General features: G+C 41.1%; 1 protein-coding gene across 1 annotated transcript in view; it reads right to left on the reverse strand.

Moving 5' to 3' along the window:
• Window positions 1–7,535: 7,535 nt before the first annotated feature.
• The window catches only part of LOC307142036 (uncharacterized protein), a gene marked incomplete at its 3' end in the record, with an annotated part of 31,925 nt that continues 12,029 nt past the window's right edge, over window positions 7,536–27,431 (reverse strand). Inside the window, exons 2-12 of the mRNA XM_079842558.1 lie at window positions 26,409–26,454; window positions 25,273–25,311; window positions 23,959–24,585; window positions 21,957–22,571; window positions 19,630–20,229; window positions 18,772–19,386; window positions 17,293–17,313; window positions 17,010–17,202; window positions 16,629–16,816; window positions 8,465–9,088; window positions 7,536–8,338 (exon numbers count right to left, since the gene is read on the reverse strand). Coding sequence (XP_079698684.1) covers window positions 7,536–8,338; window positions 8,465–9,088; window positions 16,629–16,816; window positions 17,010–17,202; window positions 17,293–17,313; window positions 18,772–19,386; window positions 19,630–20,229; window positions 21,957–22,571; window positions 23,959–24,585; window positions 25,273–25,311; window positions 26,409–26,421 — 4,338 coding nt within the window. The 5' untranslated portion in view covers window positions 26,422–26,454. The remainder of the gene's footprint in view (window positions 8,339–8,464; window positions 9,089–16,628; window positions 16,817–17,009; window positions 17,203–17,292; window positions 17,314–18,771; window positions 19,387–19,629; window positions 20,230–21,956; window positions 22,572–23,958; window positions 24,586–25,272; window positions 25,312–26,408; window positions 26,455–27,431) is intronic.

Here is a 27,431-nt window from a genome sequence, read left to right on the forward strand (position 1 = left end):
GGTTTGTTTTGTCACCCCGTGACACGGGATAGACGGAATCGCGCTGAATGACATACAACAGAAGCGCTTTCTCGCGTGCGCTCTCTCTCTCTGTCCGTTCTCCTTGCACCTGAATAGTCAAATACACGCGCACACAGATGTCAAAATATCCATCGTGTGGAGTATCTCACAAGAACACAGTTGGTTATGGCTTAAGTGTACGTAAACAGGTGGGTAATAACTGGATATGTGTCAGAATATTACGTCGATTTATTCAGTCATACCTATCTGTCATTAATGTTAATCAAACAACTACAGGTGTTAAATAAATGTATACATATTAAATAAACCTACTCTATCTGATTTTTTTTTTTTAATGTACCATTGTTTTTGTAATTTGCTTCTTTGCTCTTTTATATAGCCTAAAAAATAACTCATATCATATTAAATTTATCATATTAGCCTGATGCTCGTATTGCCCACCCCATGCCCACCTGCACATACCAGCTGATATGCAATGTAGTCTTGATTTGGGTGGTCACTCTGCATTTGAAAGTTTGAAAGGGTTTTAAATCTTCTAAATCAATTACAATTACTCAAAATCAAGTAATTTAAGCATGCCAAAGTCAACTTTAATCATATAAAATGTAATTTCCAAACAGCACAATTTTGGCCAGTGAAAATGCTGAGTGTCTAGTAACTTTGAAAAACCATGAGCCACAGTGACTGCTGAGCAAAAAAGTTAATGTCAAACCCTGTATGTATATATATATATATATATATATATATATATATATATATATATATATAGTTTAACATATTGTTTTGAATATATTGTTGAATTCTTTGAAAGATGACGATATTTAAAAAAAATAAACTAATCTTTGACACCATGCTTGCCTCATCTTGAATATATCTTATATTCATTCATTAGGCCTGCGTAGGACCAGTAATATTTGCAAATAGTCTTACATGTTACTGTTTATAACACAGGATGCTCATCTATTGCTGGACCACTTTAAAACAAATTGGGGGCATAAATTAAGAGTATACTCACTTCTCCAGGCACCACTGGGTGTGACACTGTGTCTTTTTCAAGATGTCATTCCTGCCGTGCATTTCTGGATGCGGTTGTTCCCCTTCACCAGCTGACGGTCACAATCGTTGTCTTATGTGTCTGGGCATTCAGCGCGCAGAGGCAGCGTTTGTGGATAGGTCATGTACACACTGCGGGAACATGACTGTCTCGGCACTGAGGTCGTGACTCACCTACCTTTGGGAAGGCGGATTCCCCTTACCTTTGCCCCGATCTAGCGCTATTCCTGCTAGTCAGCAGAATAGGGCTACTTCGGTGAATAGCTAGGGTGACCTGAGGATTTCGGTTAGGGCTACCCCCCCGAGGCAAACTCTGTGGGCCCCTAATCCCTCTGTAGCGCTGCAGCCGGTGGAGTTACCGAGAGAGCCCGCTGGCCCCTCCCATGGGCATCCAGTGGTGTCTTCCGGGGCTCCGGCTGATGACAGGATGTTGATCGCTGCATCAGAGGGGGAGCTTCAGTCTGGGAGAGTAGCATTGCCCGAGAAGGACTCAGAGTTGACAGCTATGCTTTCCTGCTTCCTCCTGGCGTGGTAATCCACGTCTCCCATCCAAGGCTTGTAAGTTTACGTCCACTCTAACTGGCAAAGCTTACAGAGCCTGTGGACAGGCTGCATCCGCCCTGCATGCCATGGCATTGCTCCAGGTGCATCAAGCCCAGGCACTCATGGACATGCATGAGGGTAGACCTGACCCTGAGCTCCTCCGGGCGACGAAAGTCACCGCCCATTCGCTTGGTCAGGCAATGTCCACCATGGTGGTCCAGGAGCAACACCTCTGGCTCAACCTGGTGGATATGAGGGAAGCCGATAAATATCGGTTCCTGGACTCCCCCGTTTCCCAGGTTGGGCTATTCGGTGACGTGGTCGAGAGCTTTGCCCAGCAGTTCTCAGCCCTCCAGAAGCCGATGGAGGCCATCAAACATCTCCATGGATGCCTCTACCACCGGTTGGGGGGCCACGTACAATGGGCATGCAGTGTTGGTTCCATGGACAGGGCCTCAACTGGAATGACACATCAACTGCCTCGAGTTGTTAACAGTACGCCTTGCGCTGGGCCGCCTCAAAATGCTGCTACGAGGCAAGCGCGTACTGGTTCGTACAGACAGCACAGCGACCGCTGCGTACATCAACTAACGGGGGTCTACGCTCCCATTGCCTGTCACAACTCGCCTGCCATTTCCTCCTATGGAGTCAGAAGAATCTGAGGTCGCTTCGGACCACTCACATTCTGGGCCTGCTCAATCGTGCAGCCGACGAGCTCTCACGACAGCAAGTGGTTCCGAGTGAGTGGAGACTCCATCCCCAGGTGGTCCAGCTGATTTGGAGACGCTTCTGGTCCCCCTAACCGCTTACTCTTCACCATAGTCTTCCTCTTGTCCACAAGTGGCCTTTTGAGAGTGTGAGATGGTGGTCCAGTGGGTTAAACCATAGAACTGATACACAGAAGGTTGCTGGTTCGATCACCACAGTGTGTCCTTGAGCAAGGCACTTTACTCCGTGTTGCTCCAGGGGGATTGTCCCTGTGATAAGGGCACTGTAAGTTGCTTTGGATAAAAGCGTCTGCCAAATGCATAAATATATAAATATAATTGTCCCCTAACTGTCTACTGTTTGACCACAGAGCGCCTAAACGTCCCCTAACCACCTACTCTTCACCGTAGTCTTCCTCTTGTCCATGAGTGGCTTAATTGTCCCCTAACTGCCTACTCTTCGTCCAGAGAGTGCCGAAACGTCCCCTTACTGCCTATTCTTCAACGTAGTCTTCCTCTCGTCCACAAGTAGCCTATTTGTCCCCTAACTGGGGCCCATGACGAGACATATATGTTTATTTCGGGGAAATCAGACCTTTCGGTCCACCGTCCATGAAGCACCTATGAAAACGAATGGAATAAGTTGTACGTGTCCTCGACTCCCATTTGGGCCCCAAACTTTGCGTGCTGGTAGCCTAAGGTCCCCACTGCCGCATATCAGGAGGAATATGATGAGACATGCATGTCAATTTTGGGCCATTCAGACGTTCCTGGACATAGTGATGAAGAGTAGGCAGTTAGGGGGCACTTTAGGCGCTTCAGGGACATAGTGATGAAGATTAGGCAGTTAGGGGCTCTTTAGGTGCTTCATGGACATAGTGATGAAGATTAGGCAGTTAGGGGCTCTTTAGGTGCTTCATGGACATAGTGATGAAGATTAGGCAGTTAGGGGGCACTTTAGGTGCTTCCCGGACATAGTGATGAAAAATAGGCGGTTAGGTGGAACTTTAGGCGCTTCGTGGGCAATATAGGGCTTAGGGTACCATACTCTCCTGGCCCCTTAGTGGCAACCACAGAGCCCCTATAAGGAACTACGGTCCCATAATCCGCCGATTAGGGGAAAGACATTCATTAAAGTGTGATGTTGGAATCCATTTGGAGCCTTTTCATCCATCGCACCAACTATGTGTCATCTGCCAACTTAAATGAATGGGCCAAAATCCACCAACCCCTTAAGTTCCCTTATGGCCAGAACCAAACGACACGTATCACCTAAATGACAGCCCGTGGCAGGCAGTCAGTGGACATTGCATGTCGGCCCCCCAAATTGTTGGGGCCAAGCAGACACCCCTGGTTTGATGGGGCCTCTCCCCCGACCCAGGGGTCAGTGATCCCATCTTCCTAGACCTCTCCACAGACTGCTTACAGGGGCCCTGTCGAATAGGTCACAGGTGGAATGCATCACAGTTGGTCCAAGATGGAACTTTGACCGGATGTATCTCGGAAACAAAGCCGAGTTGGGGCTCCATACTCCTGGGTTATGGGAGATCCTGAGGTACCACCCCATACCCGGAGTGTGGAGCTCAAATTCAGCTTGGATTTATTTAATTAATTAATTAAGAATTTTTTTTAGTGACACCTGTGTTGCTTATTATTTGTTATATTTTCCATTGAATATGATTGTTAAAAGACACTTCAGCTTTATGTGACTTTAGTGAAATTGTATAAACATAAATCATCAAAAGTTAAGTACGTGGTCTTGAAGAGTATTCTTTTTTTTCTATCTCTCTCTTGACTGTCTCATTTGGACTCGGTCTCGACTAGTCCTGGTTTTGGACTTGACAAAGGTGGACTTGACTACAGCCCTAATTTCTAAAAAATAATAGTATAGCGCATCAACTTATAATTATACACAAATAAATTGTTTTTTACCAATGCAAATAGGGAGTGCAGAATTATTAGGCACGTTGATTTTCTGATCATATTTTTTTTCCAGGCACATTTGACCAATTCCAAACCACAGTAATCCTAATAACTACTATTGATTTAGTATTTAATAATGTATAAGTGATATATAATTGTTCATGAAGGCTGGAAATGAAAATCACCTTATATTCAGGTGTGCAGAATTATTAGGCATGTTTTCTTTTACAGATAAATTGAGCCAAAAAAGAGATTTAACTCAGACTGAAAAGTCAAAAAGTATTAAATGCCCATGAGAAGGATGCAATACTAATGCAATACTAGACATTGCAGTTAAGGCATGACCATTGGACAGTGAAATGCTCGTTGGGTCAGCAGGATCTGACAAAAACAGGTGGTGAAGAAAAGACACCTGTTAACTGCAAAAGAATGAAGAATTAAGGTGAAGAATTAAGGGTGAAACCATCAGGAACCCTTTAGTCTCCAGCGCCACCATTTTCCAGAGCTGAACCTACCTGGAGTCTCCAGAAGTGAAGGTGTCAGGATCTCAGAGACTTCAGTTAGGTAAAGAATCCTAAAAAATGACCCCCACTAGATAAGAATCACAAGCTGAAGTGTTGTAAAATACATGAAGACGGTTTTTTTATAGGCTTTATGGACAGATAGGTTGAGAGTGACTCTTGAAGGACCAGCACCACATCCTCTAGTACCACTGTTTGAAGAATTCATCTTCCAGAATCTGGCAGTACGTTTTGGGAGTTCATTTTAGTCCATCCTGAAGTCCGTTTTGCAGAGATGGACTAAAAATGAACTCCCAAAACGTACTGCCAGATTCTGGAAGATGAATTCTTCAAACAGTGGTACTAGAGGATGTGGTGCTGGTCCTTCAAGAGTCACTCTCAACCTATCTGTCCATAAAGCCTATAAAAAAACCTTCTTCATGTATTTTACAACACTTCAGCTTGTGATTCTTATCTAGTTGGGGTCATTTTTTAGGATTCTTTACCTAACTGAAGTCTCTGAGATCCTGACACCTTCACTTCTGGAGACTCCAGGTAGGTTCAGCTCTGGAAAATGGTGGCGCTGGAGACTAAAGGGTTCCTGATGGTTTCACCCTTAATTCTTCACCTTAATTCTTAATTCTTTTGCAGTTAACAGGTGTCTTTTCTTCACCACCTGTTTTTGTCAGATCCTGCTGACCCAACGAGCATTTCACTGTCCAATGGTCACGCCTTAACTGCAATGTCTAGTATTGCATTAGTATTGCATCCTTCTCATGGGCATTTAATACTTTTTGACTTTTCAGTCTGAGTTAAATCTCTTTTTTGGCTCAATTTATCTGTAAAAGAAAACATGCCTAATAATTCTGCACACCTGAATATAAGGTGATTTTCATTTCCAGCCTTCATGAACAATTATATATCACTTATACATTATTAAATACTAAATCAATAGTAGTTATTAGGATTACTGTGGTTTGGAATTGGTAAAATGTGCCTGGAAAAAAAATATGATCAGAAAATCAACGTGCCTAATAATTCTGCACTCCCTGTATGTAAGAAATTATGCATTGTGATACTAATGCCAGCTTGAAATGACAGAAACAGTTATTCTGACACTTTTGATATGTGCACAAAAATAGGTCCTCAAATTGAATTATTTTATAAATCATATTGAACAACATTTAAACATGAAGGGCACTGATCAATTTGTGACGGTATTTGGCCTTATAAATTTGGGTTTGGGTGCCAGGGGTAAAAACCACCACAGTTATTAAATTCAATTCATCATTAAAAGCACTTCATATAGGGATGACACTCATGGGAATCAAAAAGTACAAGGAACAAGAAGAGTTGATTTAACAGTTTTATTTAAGTTAAAATCAGATCATATCACCACATCATCTCATCTCAATTCAGTACATCATTCAAAAAAAGAAAAGAAAAAACTAATCACAATTATTTTAATCGCAGGCCCAGGAACATTTACCTTTTAAAAACCTTTTAACAATAATAAACGAGTGACAAACAAATCAAATACTTCAATCTAGACAATTAGATTAAAAAACAATAAATCGTAAGCAGGAAAAAAAGAAAGAACCCCCCCCCCCCCCCCCCCCAAATAAGTCAACCCCACCAGAGCAAAACAGGCATAAGAAAAATCATGGAACAAAGTGGGAAACTAAATCCCATTTTAATTAATTCCCCTATACAAATATACCATAAAAAAAAATATATATATATATATATAAAAAGAAGTTAAAAAATATAAAAAAAATACAAACAATATTAATCCAACAAATTCAACAAAACAACCAAACATTAATTGGCTTACCATGTCACTCATTAAACTAAGGCATATTATAAAATAGCATATTTTCTTAGCTACAGATGATATTTACGCTGCTATTACATGCAATTTATTCTTTATTCTGACAGATACACACGATTTGCACCTCAGTGTTGTTGTACATTAACAGGATGCAATAATAACATAGAGTGTAAATGATTATATTTATTAAAATTATTAAATGGATGCCGCCTTAATGGGACAATAAAAGCCCTCCCTACACCAACCCCTATCACTACTCTTATTATTATTAAACATTTCGTTATGCACTTTATTTCCACTTTTAGAAAATGTTCTTAATTTTTATTTAAAGTAAATGCCTTTCTGATGTGATATGTGATGGGAAAAGGGAGAAGAGCGAGCTCGGCAAAAGGCAGATTCGATCCCGGGTCGGTCGTGTCAAAACTCACTTCCTTAAGCCTTACACTCTACTGACTGCACCACTGAAGATGTGGAAATACATGTGTTTTTTATCTTGTTTGGCCCAACCAGGCATTGTTAGGTGGAGCTAGTGTGAATAGCACTTGGCGTAAATAGACACTCCGCTAAACTAATGAGCCGGCAAAAAAATTATAAAACGTCACACAATATTTACAAAATAAATTGCCAAAAATAAACAAAATACTCCCCACACCAAAATCCAGAAACACAATCAAACTTCCTTAAATAACTTCCTACCTGATTCCATGTACGCTCTACAGCGCCACCCCCAGTACTGAACAGGAAACAAAAGAAACACTGACAACTGTCCCAAATTTAGCCACAAATTAAAATTACTATTTAAATAATTTCATATGTAATGATGTGTCATCTGTCCACAATCCCTGTGACAATTAAATAACGGTAATTTGCAAAAGTGTCCTAATTATTTAAAAATAATATATTATTGATAATTCCAGCTTCTCCAGCTACTCTAACTGCTCCAGCCTCCCAGCTCCTCTAGCTACTCGCTCCAGCTTGTCCTGCTCCCTTTTTTCTATCTTTAGCTGCTTTAACTAATTTAGCTACTCCAACTCCAGCTCCAGCTACAACTAGTAATCCTAGGGTAACTATTAGTGCTGGTGGAAAGACCAACTCTGTTACTACCAGGAGGGCAGTTCCTGTTGCTATGCCTGCTGTTCCAAATGATCCAACTCCTGCTGCAATATAACGAAGTCTACGTCTCTTATTTTGGTGAATTTTTTCAAATCTCTCATTTGTGAAGTAATTCCATCCATTTTCCTCTGCCATCTTCTCAATCTTCTCCAGCAGCTCAAGGACCTGATTGTGATTGTCTCTGTCCGGATTGTTGAATGAGTGAAATCTGCCATCGCTGTTAACCAGTGACTGAAGATATTTTCTCTCTCTGATATACTCATCTAATGATCTACCCATCAGATGATCAGCGTGAGTGAACAGAATGATGGTGTGATTTAAAGCTTCTTCTCCTAAGTTCTCCTGAATCCATTTCACTGTGTTTTTCTCCTCATCTGTGAATATCTCATCCAGTCTGATGACCAGCAGAAACACATGAGGACCAGGTGCAGACAAGGAGGCAAGATTCTTTATTTCTTTCTTCATCTTCTCTTCTGATGCATCAATCAGTCCTGGAGTGTCGATTATTTTCATTTTCTTCCCCCCCACATGTGCTTCTTTTAGTTTACAGGATTTAGTCAAACTCTCTCTGCCCACAATGGTTTCAAGTGCACTGGTCTTTCCTGATCCAGTTTTACCCAGCAGCACAATCTGAAGATTCTCTGACCCTGTCGATCACAATGTTAAACAAAATTACATTCCAGATGATTAGAGATTATCTAAGTAATCTAACATGTTTATTCATATAAATACAATTTGAAATGGTTGCACAATAGACATACACACACACTTACAGAACTTTTTCTTTCTCTGATTGTTCCGGAACATCTCATTAGTGTAGTGCTTTCCTCCGTTCTTCCTCACCATCGTCTCAATCTTCCTCAGCAGTTCAGGGACCTGAGAGCGGTTCTCCATGTTCTTATTGTTGAATGAGTGAAATCTGCCTCCACAATCACAAACAAGAGCCTGGAGATCATTACTCTCTCTGATATATTCATCTAATGATCTACCCATCAGATGATCAGCGTGAGTGAACAGAATGATGGTGTGATTTAAAGCTTCTTCTCCAAAGTTCTTCTGAATCCATTTCACTGTGTTTTTCTCATCTGTGAATATCTCATCCAGTCTGATGACCAGCAGAAACACATGAGGACCAGGAGCAGACTTTTTTACACACGTCACTATTTCAGTCTTCAGTTTCCCTTCTGTCATTGTCGTATCAAACAGGCCTGGAGTGTCGATGACTGAGACGCTCCTTTCATCAAACTCTTCTTCTCCACTCTCACAGGTTTTAGTGACTGACTCTGGTGAAGCATCTATCTCAAAATACTGTCGACTCATGATGGTGTTTCCCGTTGAACTCTTTCCTGCTCCAGTTTTACCCAGAAGAACAATCCTGAGTTCAGTTGAGGCTGATGCTGTGAATCAAATGGTAATGTCTGGGATTAAACTGAGCATTTTAGCAGCATTTAAAATTGACTACTATTTTAAGCTCTGACATTTTGAACAGACGGTTGCCCCAGGTGAACATGGGCTCATCCATTTTGAATTGTGGCCCAGCTAATTAGAAGTTGGTTATTTGTCAAATATATTTATAAAATAGTTTAATAAACAATAATAATAATACAATTTTAATAATAATAATAATAATAATAATACCTTTATATATTTAGTTGAATGATTAAATGCAATGGTCAGTTACCTAGTTTTCCCTCTCCCTATAGGTTTCATATGCTTGTCAAAATACATTTTGAGTTTTCTCTGTCATGCGAGAAAGGGAGCTCTCACCACCTCTGAACATTGAGCAACACATTGGGAACATAACTTTTGTGCTGAGTGACAAAAACAACAGGAAATCTTCCAAACTAACACATCTCACAGGTCCTGTTGCTACTCAACATGAGGATTTACAGGCTCAAGTGACATTTAATCCTAGTAGAGTCTGTAGATTACCTGTGGTTAAAGCCGTTTTTTTATTTTTGGTTAATGCATTTTTCCAAAAGAGCCACAGTAAATAAATATAATATTACTATTAAAAACGTGTTTTTCCCCCAATTAAATTTCAATAGTAGTAATTATTAGGTCCATAGACGATTAAAAACAAACATATATGCAGCAAACAATAAATAAGTTGCAATATGCAATTAATTGTGCAGGGCTTTCACTGTGAGGTTGAGTTACCAACTGATGATGTGTGTGTGTGTGTAAGAGAGAGAGAGAGAGAGAGAGAGAGAGAGAGAACGCACACAGTGCTTACATCTACTGTGTTTACGTGAATACTCAACATGGCATTTTGATATATTCCTGTGTTTATTTGGCCGTTTAGGCGCGCTACCGGAGACAAAGTCTGCTTGTCTGTGTTGCGCCCAAGCCTGTAGTGCTTCAGTCAGAAATTGAAGCTTTCGGGCCTCGATCGCCCCCCGGTGGCCGGTCCCAGTATAGCTCCTAAACCCCGCCTCTCCATGTATTAGAATGGGCGCGAGACACACTAAACAATTTAATTACACTTCAAATAATTGTTTCCTAAAGATGGTTTCTGTCATTTTAGGCAGTTTTTATTACAATAATTTCATTTCAAGTGTTCGTTTTTTAAATAAGTTTAGTTTTAGTGAGTTATTTGATGCTATAAAAACGAGGGGTGTGACGTCATGATTGACAGCTGAGATTGACGGCTTCTCTGAATGAACTTGTCACTGAGGCACTAACGGACTTTTTTCTGGATTTTTGGGAGGAGATTGGAGCTTTAGCTTTAATTTATACACTTCCATAACTGTTTATTTCACACCAACATAATGAATTGTTCTGCATCTGCGAGAGTGTGGGCGGGCTTTTGATAATCGCGCCTCTACTTCCTGTTCTCTACTGCGCAACTCCGGTCCCGAGATCGCTACTGCGCAGACTCGGTCCCAAGATGTCAGCGCCGTGAGCGGGCCTATGAAAGCTTCAACTTTGGTCAGCGGAAGTCAATGGAGTCGCGTCGTCCATATTTTTTTACGGTCTATGGTTGCGCCTGGAGCGCGTGCACAGTATCCTGTCAGTAGAATTCATTCTCTTTCGCGACTTATTGCGCTTTTAATATTTCTTTTCAATATACGCACATCCCACTTTTTTTCTTTCTCATTCATTCATGTTTTGTTATTAACAACTTTAAACAGATTTATAGAACATAAAAGGTCTCTGTGGCAAAAGCGAAAGCAGCCTACTAGCGGGTGAAGTGTTTTGAAATGTCTCTTTGCACAGCAAAGCACCAGTTTCAATCAAAGTATATATTAAAGTTTATATAGACACTTTTACATTTTCGCTGCTGTTATAAAATTGGTTTTCGTCATTAAGTTACCTTAAACAAGCTACAGCTGCTTGAATCCCAGTGCAGGAGCTTTAGGTTTACCACAGAAACGTAAGTGTTGACTCATGACTAGGGATGGGCAATACCACTTATTTTGTTTTCGATACGATACCGATACTTTCAAGGCCAGTATCACCGATATCGATACGATACTTCTAAACTGAACTGTTATATTATTAAATGTATTAAATTATTACAATTACTAAGAGTAAAATGGGTAAAGATACCCACTTAACATTATATTTGAAAGGTATTTTAACATTCAAATATGCCTTAATTGCAATTTATTAGATTATATTTTTGTTTGCATTTGGTTAAAATATGTTTACTTGTAGTGGTAACCATGGAAATCTACAAATAGTTGAACAACGGTCACTATAGTAAAAAATAAACCATGGTTCTGATGGTTTTCATAAGGGACTGCCAGTGACTGGACGTTGCACCTATAAAATGCAAACTTTTTATTCTGACATGATTTATATTAACATTAGTTACAGAATAGAACATTATCAGCTTTAGTAAAGAGTGTAATGCACCATGTAGATACTTTGGGCGCTGTATCTGTACAGCTTTCCTGTAGCTCAAACAGTAGAGCATGGCGCTAGCAACGCCAAGGTCATGGGTTCGATTCCCAGGGAAAGCAAGAACTGACAAAATGTAAAATGTGTACCTTGAATGCAATGTAAGTCGCTTTGGATAAAAGCGTCTGCCAAATGCATAAATGTAAATGTAAATGTAAATGTATCTACATGGTGCATGTACAAAGTTTCAACATTAAACTTTACCATACCTCATATTCCTTTAACCCAGTGGTCGAGAACCTATGGCTCGCGAGCCACATCTGGCTCTTTCAAAAAAAAAGCAAATGATCAATAACATATTTTTTGACGCATCAACAGAGATCTGCTCTCTGCAGAAAAAGCAGCCAATTACAATTCCCTTGCCTACCGGAGTTAATGAAGGGGTTATGATAATAATAATATTCATAGCAGAGTAACATCACTGCTGCGGCAGTGGAGAATTAGTCAGAAGAGCAGAGCTCCTGCGGGAGCAGAGTAAACATCACTACTGCGGCAGTGGATAATTAGTTAGAAGAGCAGAGCTCCTGCGGGAGCAGAGTAAACATCACTGCTGCGGCAGTGGAGAATTAGTTAGAAGAGCTGAGCTCCTGCGGGAGCAGAGTAAACATCACTGCTGCGGCAGTGGAGAAATTAGTCAGAAGAGCTGAGCTCCTGCGGGAGCAGAGTAAACATCACTACTGCGGCAGTGGATAATTAGTTAGAAGAGCAGAGCTCCTGCGGGAGCAGAGTAACATCACTGCTGCGGCAGTGGAGAATTAGTCAGAAGAGCAGAGCTCCTGCGGGAGCAGAGTAAACATCACTGCTGCGGCAGTGGAGAATTAGTTAGAAGAGCTGAGCTCCTGCGGGAGCAGAGTAAACATCACTGCTGCGGCAGTGGAGAATTAGTTAGAAGAGCTGAGCTCCTGCGGGAGCAGAGTAAACATCACTGCTGCGGCAGTGGAGAAATTAGTCAGAAGAGCTGAGCTCCTGCGGGAGCAGAGTAAACATCACTGCTGCGGCAGTGGAGAATTAGTTAGAAGAGCTGAGCTCCTGCGGGAGCAGAGTAAACATCACTGCTGCGGCAGTGGAGAAATTAGTCAGAAGAGCTGAGCTCCTGCGGGAGCAGAGTAACATCACTGCTGCGGCAGTGGAGAATTAGTCAGAAGAGCAGAGCTCCTGCGGGAGCAGAGTAAACATCACTGCTGCGGCAGTGGAGAATTAGTCAGAAGAGCAGAGCTCCTGCGGGAGCAGAGTAACATCACTGCTGCGGCAGTGGAGAATTAGTCAGAAGAGCTGAGCTCCTGCGGGAGCAGAGTAAACATCACTGCTGCGGCAGTGGAGAATTAGTTAGAAGAGCTGAGCTCCTGCGGGAGCAGAGTAAACATCACTGCTGCGGCAGTGGAGAATTAGTCAGAAGAGCAGAGCTCCTGCGGGAGCAGAGTAAACATCACTGCTGCGGCAGTGGAGAATTAGTTAGAAGAGCTGAGCTCCTGCGGGAGCAGAGTAAACATCACTGCTGCGGCAGTGGAGAAATTAGTCAGAAGAGCAGAGCTCCTGCGGGAGCAGAGTAAACATCACTGCTGCGGCAGTGTAGAATTAGTTAGAAGAGCTGAGCTCCTGCGGGAGCAGAGTAAACATCACTGCTGCGGCAGTGGAGAATTAGTCAGAAGAGCAGAGCTCCTGCGGGAGCAGAGTAAACATCACTGCTGCGGCAGTGGAGAATTAGTTAGAAGAGCTGAGCTCCTGCGGGAGCAGAGTAACATCACTGCTGCGGCAGTGGAGAATTAGTCAGAAGAGCAGAGCTCCTGCGGGAGCAGAGTAAACATCACTGCTGCGGCAGTGGAGAATTAGTCAGAAGAGCAGAGCTCCTGCGGGAGCAGAGTAACATCACTGCTGCGGCAGTGGAGAATTAGTCAGAAGAGCAGAGCTCCTGCGGGAGCAGAGTAACATCACTGCTGCGGTAGTGGAGAATTAGTCAGAAGAGCAGAGCTCCTGCGGGAGCAGAGTAAACATCACTGCTGCGGCAGTGGAGAATTAGTTAGAAGAGCTGAGCTCCTGCGGGAGCAGAGTAAACATCACTGCTGCGGCAGTGGAGAAATTAGTCAGAAGAGCTGAGCTCCTGCGGGAGCAGAGTAAACATCAACGCTGCTGCGGTGGAGAATTAGTCAGAAGAGCAGAGCTCCTGCGGGAGCAGAGTAAACATCAACGCTGCGGCAGTGGAGAATAGTCAGAAGAGCTGAGCTCCTGCGGGAGCAGAGTAAACATCAACGCTGCGGCAGTGGAGAATAGTCAGAAGAGCTGAGCTCCTGCGGGAGCAGAGTAAACATCACTGCTGCGGCGGTGGAGAAATTAGTCAGAAGAGCTGAGCTCCTGCGGGAGCAGAGTAAACATCACTGCTGCGGCGGTGGAGAATTAGTCAGAAGAGCAGAGCTCCTGCGGGAGCAGAGTAAACATCACTGCTGCGGCGGTGGAGAATTAGTCAGAAGAGCAGAGCTCCTGCGGGAGCAGAGTAAACATCACTGCTGCGGCGGTGGAGAATTAGTCAGAAGAGCAGAGCTCCTGCGGGAGCAGAGTAAACATCACTGCTGCGGCGGTGGAGAATTAGTCAGAAGAGCAGAGCTCCTGCGGGAGCAGAGTAAACATCACTGCTGCGGCGGTGGAGAATTAGTCAGAAGAGCAGAGCTCCTGCGGGAGCAGAGTAAACATCACTGCTGCGGCGGTGGAGAAATTAGTCAGAAGAGCTGAGCTCCTGCGGGAGCAGAGTAAACATCAACGCTGCTGCGGTGGAGAATTAGTCAGAAGAGCTGAGCTCCTGCGGGAGCAGAGTAAACATCAACGCTGCGGCAGTGGAGAATAGTCAGAAGAGCTGAGCTCCTGCGGGAGCAGAGTAAACATCAACGCTGCGGCAGTGGAGAATAGTCAGAAGAGCTGAGCTCCTGCGGGAGCCGAGTAAACATCACTGCTGCGGCAGTGGAGAAAGGAAATTTCCATTTATTGGAATGATTGTATTGGCAGTGGATATGTCTGATTGAATAAAAATGGATTTAAGGATATAAGATTTGGAACCAAAACCGAGTGACAGGGCTTGAGTGAAGTGTTTAGGAGGAATTTCAGTGAATGGTTTATGGGAATATCAACTCTGAATAATGAGGTACTGGGGTTGGGAATGGGTCCGCCTCTGGTGCCAACAGCTTGAATCTCTGAAAAGAAAAACGAGAGAGAGAGTCAGCTATTTGATTTTTGCATCCGGGGATATGTTTGGCCGTTATAATAAATTGATCGCATGCTGAAATCCAAATGAGGCGCCTTAGGAGAGGCATCAGCGCAGTCGAGTGCGAACAACCTTTATTAATGCAATGTACTGTTGCTTCATTGTCGCAGTGCACTACGATGCTGTTGGCAGACCATTCTTTCCCCCACAGGAAGGCTGCTACTACAAGAGGGTATAGTTCGAACATCGCTGAGGAAGTTGCAGACTCCTGTGCATCCAAAAGCTGAGGTGGCCATGTAGACGCGAACCAGCGACCTTGGTAAAAACCACCGAAACCGATGGAGGGAGCTGCGTCAGTGAACAGTTGGATATCGAAAGGGAGCGCGAGCAGATTGTTATAGAAAAAGGAAATACCGTTCCACTGTTTAAGAAAGGTTATCCATAAACTAAGCTCGTTGCAGCATGAATTATTTAATGAGATTTGATCTTCTAACGAGTGAAATGAAGACGCAAGGGAGAGGAGATGAGAGATGAAGGGGCGGCCTTGCGGGATTATGCGCATCGCAAAGTTTAAATGACCGAGCAAAGATAACAGTTTGCGTTTAGAACAGTTTGGACTGTCTAAGAGGGCGGATGCGATCAGTATTATCCTGTCAATTTTCTCTTTGGGCAATGAGGCCTGGAAATGTACTGTATCCAAGTTAATGCCCAAGAATTCAATGGTCGTGGCTGGACCCAAGGTTTTATCTTGGGCGATTGGGATCCCGAGCTCAGCGAAAGCTTTTTGGACTATGAGAAGATGTGCGGCTGGAATGGCTTCGGGAGGCGAGATGATTAGAAAATCGTCCAGCAGATGAATCACGTACGGAAATGAATAGTTATTAGATAGGATCCAGCAAATAGCTTCGGAAAGCATGTCGAAAATCTTAGGGCTGCTTTTGCAACCGAAAGTTAAGCGGACGGCAAAATAACACTTCCCGTCCCAGCGTATGCCAAACAAGTGCCATGAGTCCGGGTGTATGGGCATCACTTTGAATGCAGAAGTTATGTCGACTTTTGCGAGCCAGGCACCGTGGCCGGCGTTTTTAATCAACGTTATTGCTTGCTCAATGTTGTGGTAATGAAGAGAAAATTCCTCAAGCGAGATAAGGCTATTTATGCTTGGAAAAGGCGAATTGTGTGGGGCTGAGAGATCAATTATTCATCGCTTTTTCCCCGAGAATTTCCTGGTAGCCACTCCAATAGGGCTAATACGGAAAAAAATCGAAGGGGGGTATGTCAAAAGGGCCAATCATGAAACCTGATTCCACTTCTTTTTTGATTAAGAGGCTTACTGTGTCTGATTCGGCGAGAGCAGACTGAAGATTATCGCAAATAATGTTCTGCGTAGGTAGGCTTTCCACTCCGGGTTTGAAACCGTGCTCGAGACCAGACAGCAAATACTCCTTAAAGTTAACGTCAGGGTGGTGAGACAATTCGGCAGACAGACGAGAAATATTCACAGGAGTCGACAAGTAATTTTTTGAATTTTTATTTTGTGATCAGTGCAAATGGGCAAATGGTGCGGGAATGAGCACCGCCGCAGTAATTGCAGATATGCAGGAAACGGCACCGCTGTCGTGCGCATCCCCACGAGTTGAAATTGATGCAGACTTGATCGCGGGAGTTGAAATTGATTTTCTTGAAATCTTTGGTTGAAGAGTCGAAATGCACTGGTCGTGGGACATAACTAGTGGATCTTTCCTGGGAAGGAACTGGACAAGGGGGAAATTAAGGGTTAACCAAAGGACATGATATGGTGGAGTGGGCGAGTGATCTGCAGACTGCGCAAGATATATTACGGCAGCCCAAGAACACTTTGTTGTGAAGCTCTGTATCCAGAGCACCCCAGTAAGGACACTGGTTCCATTGAGAAACACGCACAGCGCATTTTGCTGAAAACAGTTTGGGATATGTGTAGAAATGGGATCCCCCGTAAGACAGCGCAAGCTCTGCAATTATCGCGAGATAATCACTCAGCTCTCGTCTCCTGTAGGGAAATGCGCTACAAATAATTTCGCTGAAGCGATTAAAGGCAATAGAGAATTCAGTGAAAGAAAGGAGGCGAGATGGATTAACAGCCGAATTTTTTAAAGTAACTGAGAAGTCACCTACGTCAATTTGGCGGTCTGAAGCGGACGGAGGAAGTAGAGATAACAAGGAGGATAAATCCACGTCCACACCTGATAGAATTTGGGTCCTGATGTTGTGGGCGACGGGAGTGGGTTCCAAAGCTGTTGCGTTTGGTGGGATGGGCAACGGAGTTGCTGAGGACAGGGTGAAGGGAGTTTTGGGTTGGGGAATAGTAGGAGGAAGAGAAGCCGGGGCAGAAGCCGTTAGCGGAGGCAGCCTCACACTCGGATCGACCCCTGAGGCCTGAGGAGGAGCGAGAAAGTTAGGAAAAGAAGGAGGCTGAGAAGAAAAGTAAGGCATCTGGACCGGCGCCGTTAGCGGAGGCAGCCTCACGCTCGGGTCGGTCCCTGGAGCCTGTGGGGGAACAAAGATATTAGAAAATGAGACAGGCTGGGAAGGAAAGTAGTGCGTCTGAGCCTGTACGGCTAGCGGAGGCAGCCTCGCGCTAGGGTCTGATGATGGGGCTGCAGGCCACAGACAGGGAGGAGGAATGGAAAGAGTGCGAGAATTTTGCGGCGGCCGAGCCTGTACTTCTAGCGGAGTCATACTTGCATTAAAGGAGCTGCCTGCGGGCAGAGCGGAAGGAAGAGGAGTATTAGGCCTGGCAGACGCGGAGTCCGGGGCGCGGCCCAAACTTGCTGACGGCCTACTGCCACGGCCAGAAGCGCGAGGAGGCCCTGGACTTGCGCATGAAGGAGACAGAATTTTTTGTGGACGTGAAGATGGAGCTTTGCGACTCATGCTCGCTTTACCCTTCTTGGAGAGAGAAGTCGATTTGGGAAGAGGGGTTGAAGATTGAAGAGATTGAAGACTCATCGTCAGAGGGGTAGAGTTGGATTTCTGACATTTTGCAGACAACTGGAAGACCAAAAGCTGGGAACCTGTCCAATGCTGGGAACCTGTCCAATGCTGGGAAACTGTCAAAGAACTTTGGTGAGTTGACTGGGTATTTATGTAGTCCTTCCCTTGTGCTGATTGGGTAGACATGTTGATTGCTGATTGCTGACAGCTGGTTTAAATGATGTGATAATTGGATAGATCATTTGAATGTGTTCCTCCCGAACTTTGTTAGTAAAACATAATTTAGATTCGCTTTGCCTCATCTCATCATCTTTGCCTGATCGGCCATGACACATGTAAAGGACAAACATTTTCTTTGTTATTAGTTGAAAAAATCTAATTCATAATGCACTGTAATTATATTCAATAAAAAAAAATTAGATAAACAAAAATGTTTGTGCTCACCATAGTTGTTTATGAGTTCTTTTGATATTTGCTGTTTTGAATTTTTTGTGTTGTGTTGTATTTATTGTTGCATACACTTTACATGCAGTTTCATGGTCTTATGTCTTTGTGTTCTAAGACTATTATTTTCTATTCATTTTGCCTTTTCGTGTGTTTAGTTCTAGTTTCCTTTGTTCTAGTCACTAGTTTGTTTCTATAGTTACTGATTATAGTTTTACTCCTGTTTCTAATTGAGTTCCTCATTATCATGTATTCCTATACCCTCAGTTTGATTCAGCTCTTATTCTGGTGTTGTCTTTGGTTTATCACTATATTTTACATTGTTTTTCTCCTGTGGACTTGATATATGTTGAATTACCTTCCTTGTTTATGTTAAAATGTATAAGAGCTGAATTTAGATCCACATTCCTTTCTGCTCAGCGGCGACACTACACTTTCCCCGCCCTGTTTTATGAAGGCCTTTGTACATTTCTGACCTTGCCCCAGATTTAGCATAAAGCTGACTTTGGTAATATAATATTAGCTCATGGTTATATTTTGTTTCAAAGACAAAAAACACACACTTACAGAACTCATTCGTTCTCTGAGCGTCCTGGAACATCTCATTAGTGTAGTGCTCTCCTCCATTGATCCCCACCATCACATCAATCTTCCTCCGCATTTCAGTGACCTGAGAGCGGTTCTCCATGTTCTTATTGTTGAATGAGTGAAATCTGCCTCCACAGTCACGAACAAGAGCCTGGAGATAATTTCTCTCTCTGATATACACATCTAATGATCTACCCATCAGATGATCATTGTGAGTGAACAGAATGATGGTGTGATTTAAAGCTTCTTCTCCAAAGTTCTCCTGAATCCATTTCACTGTGTTTTTCTCCTCTTCTGTGAATATCTCATCCAGTCTGATGACCAGCAGAAACACATGAGGACCAGGAGCAGACATCAAGACACACTTCTCTATTTCTTCCTTCATCTTCTCTTCTGATGCATCAATCAGTCCAGGAGTGTCGATTATTTTCATTCTTCTTCTAGCCACACATGCTTCTTGTAGTTTACAGGATTTAGTAGCAGAATCTGCTGAATTTCTCTTCTTAAAACTTTCTTTGCCCAGGATGGTGTTTCCTGCAGAGCTCTTTCCTGATCTAGTTCTACCCATTAGCACAATCCGAGGTTTGCCAGACCCTGACAGTCAGAATGTCAAATAAAACAGAGCGATTACAATACAGAAATAAAAAAATATCTAAATCAATAACTTCAATAAACAATTAAACAGATTTAATGATATCAATACAGTATAAAGTGAAACAAACAGTGACTGATACAGGACTGGTTCAGAATGAGAGGAACCTGGATAGATTTTATTATTTCTCTGCTGTTTATTATACCATGGTGGTTTCAAAGACACAGAAAGAGACACACACTTACAGAACTGTTTCTTTCTCTGAGCATTCTGGTACATCTCTTGAGTGTAGTGACTCCATTCATTCTTCATCACCATCATCTCAATCTTCTTCAGCAGTTCAGGGACCTGAGAGCGGTTCTCCATGCAGTGAAATCTGTCTCCACAGTCACGAACAAGAGCCTGAAGATGCCTTCTCTCTCTGATATACTGATCTAATGATCTACCCCTCAGATGATCAGTGTGAGTGAACAGAATGATGGTGTGATTTAAAGCTTCTTCTCCTAAGTTCTCCTGAATCCATTTCACTGTGTTTTTCTCCTCTTCTGTGAATATCTCATCCAGTCTGATAACCAGCAGAAACACATGAGGACCAGGAGCAGACATGGCGACACACTTCTCTATTTCTTTCTTCATCTTTTTTTCTGGTGCATCAATCAGTCCTGGAGTGTCGATTATTTTCATGCTCTTCCCCCCCACATGTACTTCTTGTAGTTTACAGTATTTAGTAGCAGAATTTGCTGATGTTCTCCTCTCAAAACTCTCTTGACCCATGATGGTGTTTCCTGCAGAGCTCTTTCCTGATCCAGTTTTACCCAGCAGCACAATCCGAGGTTTCTTTGACCCTGAGAATAATATGAACAAGATAAATAGATTTACTGATATCAATTAGAAAATGAACTGGAAATGACACAATGATGGATACATCACTGATATAGAGACAATAAAAAAAATGTTATTATTTCACTGTTTACAGGTGCTGGTCATATAATTAGAATATCATCAAAAAGTTGATTTATTTCACTAATTTCATTCAAAAAGTTAAACGTGTATATTATATTTGTTTATTACACACAGACTGATATATTTCAAATGTTTATTTCTTTTAATTGTGATGATTATAACTGACAACTAAGGAAAATCCCAAATTCCGTATCTCAGAAAATTAGAATATTGTGAAAAGGTTGAATATTGAAGACCCCTGGTGCCACACTCTAATCAGCTGATGAACTCAAAACACCTGCAAAGGCCTTTAAATGGTCTCTCAGTCTAGTTCTGTAGGCGACACAATCATGGGGAAGACTTCTGACTTAACAGTTGTCCAAAAGACGACCATTGACACCTTGCACAAAGAGGGCAAGACACACAAGGTCATTGCAAAAGAGGCTGGCTGTTCACAGAGCTCTGTGTCCAAGCACATTAATAGAGAGGCGAAGGGAAGGAAAATATGTGGTAGAAAAAAGTGTACAAGCAATAGGGATAACCGCACCCTGGAGAGGATTGTGAAACAAAACCCAAAAATGTAGGGGAGATTCACAAAGAGTGGACTAGAGCTGGAGTCAGTGCTTCAAGAACCACTACACACAGACGTATGCAAGACATGGGTTTCAGCTGTCGCACTCTTGAACAACAGAAGCGTCTCGTCTGGGCTAAAGACAAAAAGGACTGGACTGGGCCAAAATTTTGTTCTCTGATGAAAGTAAATTTAGCATTTCCTTTGGAAATCAGGGTCCCAGAGTCTGGAGGAAGAGAGGAGAGGCACACAATCCACGTTGCTTGAGGTCCAGTGTAAAGTTTCCACAGTCAGTGATGGTTTGGGGTGCCATGTCATCTGCTGGTGTTGGTCCACTGTGTTTTCTGAGGTAAGAGGTCAACGCAGCCGTATACCAGGAAGTTTTAGAGCACTTCATGCTTCCTACTGCTGACCAACTTTATGGAGATGCAGATTTCATTTTCCAACAGGACTGGGCACCTGCACACAGTGCTAAAGCTACCAGTGCCTGGTTTAAGGATCATAGTCTCCCTGTTCTTAATTGGCCAGCAAACTCGCCTGACCTTAACCCCATAGAAAATCTCTGGGGTATTGTGAAGAGGAAGATGCGATATGCAGAAGAGCTGAAGGCCACTATCAGAGCAACCTGGGCTCATAACACCTGAGCAGAGCCTCAGACTGATCTCCTCATGCCACACCGCATTGCTGCAGTAATTCAGGCAGAAGGAGCCCCAACTAAGTATTGAGTGCTGGACATGCTCATACTTTTCATGTTCATACTTTTCAGTTGGCCAAGTTTCTAAAAATCCTTTCTTTGTATTGGTCTTAAGTAATATTACAATTTTCTGAGATACTGAATTTGGGATTTTCCTTAGTTGTCAGTTATAATCATCAAAATTAAAAGAAATAAAAAATTGAAATATATCAGTCTGTGTGTAATGAATGAATAGAATATACAAGTTTCACTTTTTGAATGGAATTAGTGAAATAAATCTATTCTAATTATATGACCAGCACCTGTATATCATGGGTATATTGGGCTTTGAAAACAGCCACTAACACAGGCACACACACACTTACAGAACTGTTTCTTTCTCTGATGGTTCTGGAACATCTCTTGAGTGTAGTGACTCCATTCATTCTTCTCCACCATCGTCTCAATCTTCCTCAGCAGTTCAGTGACCTGAGAGCGGTTCTCCATGTTCTTATTGTTGAATGAGTGAAATCTGCCTCCACAGTCACGAACAAGAGCCTGAAGATGCTTTCTCTCTCTGATATACACATCTAGTGATCTACCCCTCAGATGATCAGCGTGAGTGAACAGAATGATGGTGTGATTTAAAGCTTCTTCTCCAAAGTTCTCCTGAATCCATTTCACTGTGTTTTTCTCCTCTTCTGTGAATATCTCATCCAGTCTGATGACCAGCAGAAACACATGAGGACCAGGAGCAGACATGAAGACACACTTCTCTATTTCTTTCTTCATCTTCACTTCTGATGCATCAATCAGTCCTGGAGTGTCGATTATTTTCATTTTCTTCCCCCTCACACATGCTTTATCTAGTTTACAGGATTTAGTAGCAGAATCTGCTGAATTTCTCCTCTCAAAACTCTCTTGACCCATGATGGTGTTTCCTGCAGAGCTTGTTCCTGATCTAGTTTTACCCAGCAGCACAATCCGAGGTTTCTTTGACCCTGTGAAATAAATGAGTAGACTAAATGGGTTTAATGATATCAGGTACAACATGACTGATGCAGAGACAATGAGAACAACCTGAATATTCATTGTTCTGCTATTTATTTCATGGTGGTATTCTATTTCAAAAAGACAGAAAGACACACGGGTCAAAGACGAAACGGGTTTTCAAGCATCAAAAAAATAAATGTGTAATACAGCTTTAAATGTAGTTTTTTCCTGTACATTAGAATGTGTCCTGTTTAATTTTATATTTTCTTAGCAAAAAATAATGACTATCACACATTTTTTACCATGATTTACAGAAGACACCCACTAAAATGTCATTCAGTGTAACAATATTTATGTATCAGAAAATCTTATTAGGAATATTTAAAACAGGAATCCAGCCCACAAATACTAATTCATTGTAATTTTTAAATCTTTATACTTTGCCACTATCCTTCAAACCACTTGTTTACCCATTTGCTAGCAAGAAGTTTTTGTAAGGAAGTGAAAATCATTTAAAATATAATAAAATTTTGTAGGATCACATTATTTTATATATTTTAATGATTACAGGTTAGAATAAGTATATTGTTTAATTTTTTACATAAATATATCTGTTACACTGAATGAAAAAAGCATTACCCTGAATGACGAAACTTCTACTTCAGCTTATATTGCAGGCCATAAGCTGGCCATCTATATCAAAAAGTGAGCTTGACCAGTTAATCACAATTATTCACAACATCTACTTATTTTTCAAAAATTCTAACAATATAAATGTTTTTTTTGGCATTTCACTGAATGACGTGCGGTTTTGTAACTTAGGATACCACACCATGAAAAGGTGGAATTATCAAATATTTAAGAGCAATGAATTCACTTTTCTGCTGCACCACATGGTCTTCAGGGGGCCTTTTGATGATGTCACAGACTGTCGAATGACTATCTGTTTTTTATATGATTTCAGAATGGTTTCTTGATCCTGTTACACTGAATGATCTCTTACAAACTGGATTTTCGGGACAAAAGTCCCCTGGTTATTTAAATACTTAAAAAAATAAGTAAGACATAGTCCTTTTAATATAACACAGCCAACACATATTTGAAAATGCCAAGAAAACAAATATATTTTTTTACTTGTTATTTTATACATTTATTTAAAGATGTAATGGCAAAATCAAAGTCCGGACCATTACGCTGAATGACAATTTTACACTTTGGAACATTATTTCCCCTAAATGTTGACATTTTATTTTGACAAAAGTTATTTGAAATAGTAAAGTAGACAGTTTACTTGCCTTTAACATGTTTTTTATGTATAAAAAAATACTTTTGTAAACATAATTTGATGCGGACGCCAAAATTGTGATGTCTTGTCTTTGACCCACACACACTTACAGAACTGTTTCTTTCTCTGAGCGTCCTGGAACATCTCATTAGTGTAGTGCTTTCCTCCGTTCTTCTCCACCATCATCTCAATCTTCCTCAGCAGTTCAGTGACCTGAGAGCGGTTCTCCATGTTCTTATTGTTGAATGAGTGAAATCTGCCTCCACAGTCACGAACAAGAGCCTGGAGATCATTACTCTCTCTGATATACTGATCTAATGATTGATTCTCTAGCGTATCATCATGAGTGAACAGAATGATGGTGTAATGATTTGCATCTCCTCCAAAGTTGTTCTGGATCAATTTCACTGTGTTTTTCTCCTCGTCTGTGTACTTCACGTCCAGTCTGATGACCAGCAGAAACACATGAGGACCAGGAGCAGACTTGTAGACACACTGCGCTATTTCATTGTTTAATTCTTGTTCTGTCATTGTTGTATCAAACAGGCCTGGAGTGTCGATGACTGAGACACTTTTTTCATCTATGGTCACTTCTTCAATCTCACAGGTTTTAGTAACTGACTCTAGGGAAAAACAATTCTTAAACTTCTCCTGACCCATGATGGTGTTTCCTGTTGAACTCTTTCCTGATCCAGTTTTACCAACCAGAACAATCCTGATTTCAGATGAGGCTGATGCTGTGAATCAAATTATAATGTCTGGGATTAAACAGAGCATTTTACAACATTTATTAATATTGATATGACATGATGTTTTTAAATAAAGCCAACATTGGTCTTAACAAAATGTTATTAAAGTATATAATTATAGTGTTTCCTTCTGTCAATTGCTGTGTTCTCCCATGAGCCTCTGAGTTGTGATGTTGTTGTGGCAGATTCAATGGCATTAAAGCAGATGGATGGCTTACTAAAATTACATTGCAGTTGTGACAGATTGATCTTACATGGAAATTTGATTATATAGCCTCAAAAATCTCAAATGCCTACGGTTTTCAGAAATAATGTATAATATTGCTCACTACGTTGAATTCAGCATTACAAACTCATGATTAAACTACACAACAAACTAATCAATTTTACCAAAGTACATTAAAGCAACTCAGGGCAGGACATATTTTTTAAGATGTGAATCATCTGATACAAAACCGTATATGGTCTTAGCTGGAGTGACAGCATTAATCTTAAATGATTACTTTCATTCTAAAAAATAAAGCCACTGATAGAAGAAGAATTTTAATAACAATGATATTTAACAACATTTGATACTTTTGTACTTATCTTGTGACAGTGTTATTTGGTCAATCTAAGAACGTTGCTGGACAAGAAAAAGGACTAATGACACAGAGGTGAAATGATAGATCTTACCAACGGAATCGTCGTCATCTTCGCTTGAAATGAGAGGTTCTATTATGATACAAATGTGATATGTTTATTGATATTTTTGGTAACATTTTAAAATATGGGTGCACTATTAAGCATTAATTCATGCTTAACTAATGCACAGACAATCATGAGGTAATGTATGACCACAATGGGTCAAAGGCATCCATTTAACTTCCAGGTTTCTGCTTGATTTAAACGAATGATTTGCAAAGATATCATTATGTTATGACTCGGCACATGACTATTAACTCATTATTATGTAATATTTCATCTTGGTTTTGACATTAACACTAAGCCATGGATTTCAATCGTCTACAACCGGGATTCCACTCTATTCCACTCTTCTTGTTCATGGCAATAAAGCTTGAGGTCTAGGAATCACTGATGACATGCAGCCAGACACTGCTATTAAACCCAACGATAAACATATACCCCATTCTATTCATGGCATACTCCAAGCGTTTGTGCTGCTTCTAATCTAAAGGACAAAAAGATTTGTAGTGGTCTGTCATGTCCAGTGTAGACAGCTGTTGCGGAGCGATGCAATAACGGTTGCGTTCGGTTTAGATGCGATCAGTAATTCAGATTCTGATGTTTTAATATTTGCGAGCAGCCAATCTTACCCATCCTTTAAATCCATTCTCTGATATTACATTCACTATGCAACTGTCAAAACCCATAACCATTATGACATATTACCCAATAATGCGTCAATAGTCATGTGCCTCAACAAGTAAAGTCATAATATAATGATATTTTTGCAAATCATTAGCTAATGATTAATTAAAGGACTGAAATACATGGATTTTACACACTGTGGTAATTAACACATTCATTTGCACTATTGGTTAATACTATATGTTGTTAAGGAATTCATACATTTATATAACGCATTTAGTTAATAACAATTCATATATTTCTGAATCTATTAATCAGATAGACTCTATTAGTTGCTGATGCAGTTATCATCAATTCATTAGTTCTCCATGATTCATACATTAACTCATGATTATCTGTGCATTAGTGCAACCATTAAGTGTTCATATTTTAAAATAAATGTATTCACTGAATTTATTCAGGTTATATGCTGTAGACTTGCACTATAAAGGGTTTCTTACCTGTTTCACTCATGATCTTGCAGTTTGATTTCAGCTTCTCAGAAAGCTATAAATCATTCAATCACATATGTGTCATTATTGTTTTTAAGCACATTAAAGCTGTTAAAAAACATGATAACTAGGGGTGTGATGAGACACATAGCTCACAAGACAGAGAGTAATAAAGGCAGAGGTGGACAGTAATGAAGTACATTTACTTGAGTCCTGTACTTAAGTACACTTTTTGAGTATCTGTACTTTACTGAAGTATTATTTTTTTAGGGAAACTTTTACTTTAACTTCACTACATTTGAAAGCCAAATATCGTACTTTTTACTCCACTACATTTCTATCAAGGTCCTCGAAGTCAAAAGTCGTTTCTGTAGCAGCTTTGCAAGTCAGTGGATACAATTTTTTCTTCTTTAAAAGGTTTTTTTTTTTTTTTTTTTTTTTTTTTGCAATGTGCAAAATGTTCTCTGGGAGAAAGAGAAGCATAGACATATGGATGAATCTGAAAAAGCCTGATGAAAGAGCTCAGTTCAGTCTGTTTTTTTGTGCCTCTGAGATGCCAGAGCACTAGTACTGAATAGAGCTTTCTTTTGTGTGTTTTTTCGCACTTAAACAGACCAATACACACAAAATGTCAATTTTCATTTTGGAAAGTATTCACGTAAACAAAGTTGATTATGTCTTAAGTGAACGTAAACAGTCGGGGGAATATCGGATGTGTGTCAGTGTGTAGGATTTGTGCATTCTGCCTTAAAGTGACAGCAGCTTTGTAAAAAGCTTTGTAACTTTTAAGTATTTAAATTAGTTAAAGGTGATCGTATGGAGCATCACTGACTGGGTTAACCCACCATGGCATAGCGTGCATTTATACAACAATGCAACAATAATAAAATAATGTATTGACATAAAAAAGGAAATTTACATTTGATACTTAAGTACTTTTAAAAGCAAGTACTTCTGTGCTTTTACTTAAGTAAAAATAGTTTTTAACAACTTTCACTTGTAACAGAGTAATATTTGACCAGTAGTACTTTT

The sequence above is a fragment of the Gobio gobio genome (genome assembly GCF_949357685.1).
Source record: "Gobio gobio genome assembly, chromosome: 18".
NCBI lineage: Eukaryota > Metazoa > Chordata > Actinopteri > Cypriniformes > Gobionidae > Gobio > Gobio gobio.